Raw genomic sequence first — 3,260 nt, 5'->3', positions numbered from 1 at the left:
CTGAACGACTACACTAACATAGTCACCGAGCACTGGCAGATGCAACTTCTGCTAATATGGACAGAGAGAAAGCAGCCTGGTGCTCCTCAGGAAAGATATTCCACCATTGYGTCTGAGAAGAAGGTGGTCAAGGCTCAGAATGAGGTCTTCAGCTTGCCTCTCTGCTCCAGACAGGCCTTCAGCATCTCCAAGCAGACGTCCCAAATAACTTCATTGCTGACCACGAGCTGGCATGGTTTCAGGTCATGTGAGGCTACACTTAGAGACTCCTACCTTCAAGAGCAGCTCATCTGAATGTGAGATCCTTCCCTGCAGTCYGTGTATGCAAACACAGCTACTTGGATGATCACATATCCCCAGCTCCCCGTGGTGTGGCAAGTCACATGCGAAACTGCAGCACCGTGGCATGCACCGTGTTCCTGTGTGAGATGGGCTGGACTGCAGCACATGTGCAAAGCAGAAGCTGACGGTGTGAGGCTGCCTTGCCTCCTGTGTGCAGTACTGCCAGTTTYGGCTATCAGAAATCCAGCTTCATGCTGCTCTAATCCTACAAATGGCTTAAGAAAACCTGAGAAATCTTTGAATAAAATGTTACCTGCTTTCTGTTGCTTGAGATGGCTGGGGGCATATTTTCATGTTTTTCACAGCAGGGCTAGAACTATACTTAAAAAAATAAAATTGGAGCACTGAATCAGTAAAATAAACACTAAAAATCACAAGGCAATGCTGGGTGTGCCTAAGCTGTAACATTAAATTCAGGCTTCTTGTCGCTTCCTTCAAAGCTCTGCTCAGCTCAGCCCCTCCCTGGTTATCCTCCCCTGTCGAGCATGCTGCAACCGCTGCTCTCCACTGCTGCTCCCACCTTTGTCTGTTCTCGTGTTGGCTTCTTGCACAACTGTCTCTCTGTGGCTTTCTCTCCTCTGCAGTTCTGCTTGGCACAGCTTTTCCCCTTGACCCTTTCCATATTGTAGTCTCTCTTAAAGACTGCTTAATTCATCTGGTTTGGAAAAAGGCRTGTATTTCTTGTTTTCCTAATTTTCCTTTGTTTTCTTTAAAGACAAGTTGTTCCATGGAGAGAATTCCCTTTATTGAAGATACAGAAATCARACTATAGGTGCTAATAACTATACACGTTTTTCTTCTGGTAGATCTGCCCAGTGTTAATCTTCACAGTCTTTAGAGCACTTGAGGATGCTTTTCAGCTCTAACCTTGTACCTTGTAGTAGGTGTCTGACAAGGAACAAAGTGTATGTTGGATTCKTGGGAGAATCTATGTTAAAGAAGTTCACGTTCTGGAACCTACCTAGTTTCATGCGCTGTATCCTAGGGACAGGCTAAGGGACCTGTCATTCAGTTCAACGTGCAGTTTTCACTTGTTCACATGTAGAAAATCTGCAGTCACGAACCAGAAATGTGATACCAGCAATGGAACCCAATTCATTACAAATTCAAATCAATGGAAACAACAGGACATATTATTTTTCTAAGCCTTGAATCAATCTGACTACTATGCATAATGATCTTAATTAGAAAAGTTGAGCTGAAGCAGGAAGACAGTCTGTCTCCTAGCTTTGAAATTATCATACCCCTATCAGTATGCTTGGGTAACTTGTAATTAGGGACAAAGGTTACACATASTTTTATATGCTGAAAAACCGGTTTTATACATGTCATTTCAAAAAATATTTAAGAAATAGATACATGACTTGCTACCCCCATTGCACTTTAAATTTTTGCTCCTAGATTACTAGTCTGCACTAACTATCTAATGGACTTAAGAAATACTTACACAAGCTTTGCATTTATAATAGAGCCCCAAATACTAATACATAACTGGTAATATCAATATCAGTCTTTGTATAATTTTTCTCTGTGGATCTCAAATTACCTTCCAAAGCTTAGTAGCTTTTTATATCTCTAGTTCACTTCTGCGGAAAATGCAGCCCAGAAAAGTTAAGTGGATGGTCCAAGACCTGAGAAAATGCTTGCCCATTCAAAACTTTACTGGCATGTTACAGCAGCCCATAATTACACCACTATAGCTCCCCACATAGCTGGTCATACTTTTCTTCTTTTCTCATTTATCTTCAACTGCTATCACTGAAAAGGAAGGCTTCTAGTTTTGACATATTGGCAAATYAAGCCAATACGATTAAGCTTTATTTGCAAAAATGTTGATTGGGTGCAACTGGGAAAAAAAAAAGTTCTAACTCCAAGGTCCTGCCTCATGAAAGCAGTTATTGCCTTGCTTAATTTAAGCAAGCTATTCAGTCTTGACAAATCTGCTGAGTAGCCCATTGACTACTCACAGTGTCAAGTCAAACACGAAAATAGCTCTTAGTAGGATCAATACCTTATAACTTATCTTCCAAACTACAACACAAATCTTCCTGTTATCTGTGTTATCTTGTCTATGATAACATAGATGTAGTTACTCTGACTTTTTTCAAGATAGTATTTCATGTTAGGAATTCATTAGAAAAAGATCAAATTCTTTCCATCAAATGAAATGGCCTTGCTTTCCCAGAACAGTATTTTCACAAACAAAAAATATGGAAATCAAAAGCACAGGTAAGATCTGTTTAATGAAAGTGTTAGCTACCTTTCTGTGAGGTTGACTATCACCTTTTTAGCATGTCAGGAATTATATGCATAATTCTCTCTAATGAGTGTTACAAATGTTCATCCCCCACTGAGAAAAGATCACAGTAGGTATGAGTAATTACTTTTTTCGTGAACATGAAGAGTTCCCCTCTAGCTCTGAACATATCCTCCAACATCAATGCAACCACAGCTGTCAAGGCAGCCTCACCTCTCTCTATGTATATTTTACCTTTAATTTTTTCCCATGCTTTCACTTGGTGTTGTTTGTTTGTTTGTTTGTTTTAGGGGTTTTTTTGGGTGTGGGGGGGACGACCTAAACCTGTTCTCCGGTTTCGTGGGCAAATTCATTGGAGCAACAGATCTCAGTGTTTAGACATCCTTAAACATTATTATTAGCGTACAAGAAATGAGAGGCCTGTATCAAGATCTGGAAGTTTGGGGGTTTTTTTTAATCGAAAGTGAACTTGAGGTCACAGCTGTCCTCTTTCGGGGCTCTCCGAGCGCTCCGCACAGCTCGGGGGGCTCTTACGGCCCCTTCCCGAGAGGCCCAASAGCCGCTCCAGCCCGGCCGCGGCGCGAACCCCGCGCCCGCCTCCCACTCCGGAGCTCCGCGCGGCGGGCGCCGCAGCCCGGGCCCTCTCCGGCCCCGCGGCCCC

General features: G+C 42.5%; 1 protein-coding gene across 1 annotated transcript in view; it reads left to right on the top strand.

Moving 5' to 3' along the window:
* The first annotated feature begins 2,552 nt into the window (after positions 1-2,552).
* The window catches only part of TAF1B (TATA-box binding protein associated factor, RNA polymerase I subunit B), a 47,399-nt gene continuing 46,691 nt past the window's right edge, over positions 2,553-3,260 (top strand). The window contains exon 1 of the mRNA XM_085309717.1: positions 2,553-2,571. Within this exon, the coding sequence (XP_085165843.1) occupies positions 2,553-2,571 (19 nt within the window). The remainder of the gene's footprint in view (positions 2,572-3,260) is intronic.

The sequence above is a fragment of the Rhea americana genome, unplaced genomic scaffold, assembly GCF_003343005.1.
Source record: "Rhea americana isolate MKP2758 unplaced genomic scaffold, rheAme1 scaffold_300, whole genome shotgun sequence".
NCBI classification, from domain to species: domain Eukaryota; kingdom Metazoa; phylum Chordata; class Aves; order Rheiformes; family Rheidae; genus Rhea; species Rhea americana.
The sequence above is the reverse complement of the archived record's forward strand: the minus strand, read 5'-3'. Positions and strand labels throughout refer to the sequence as shown.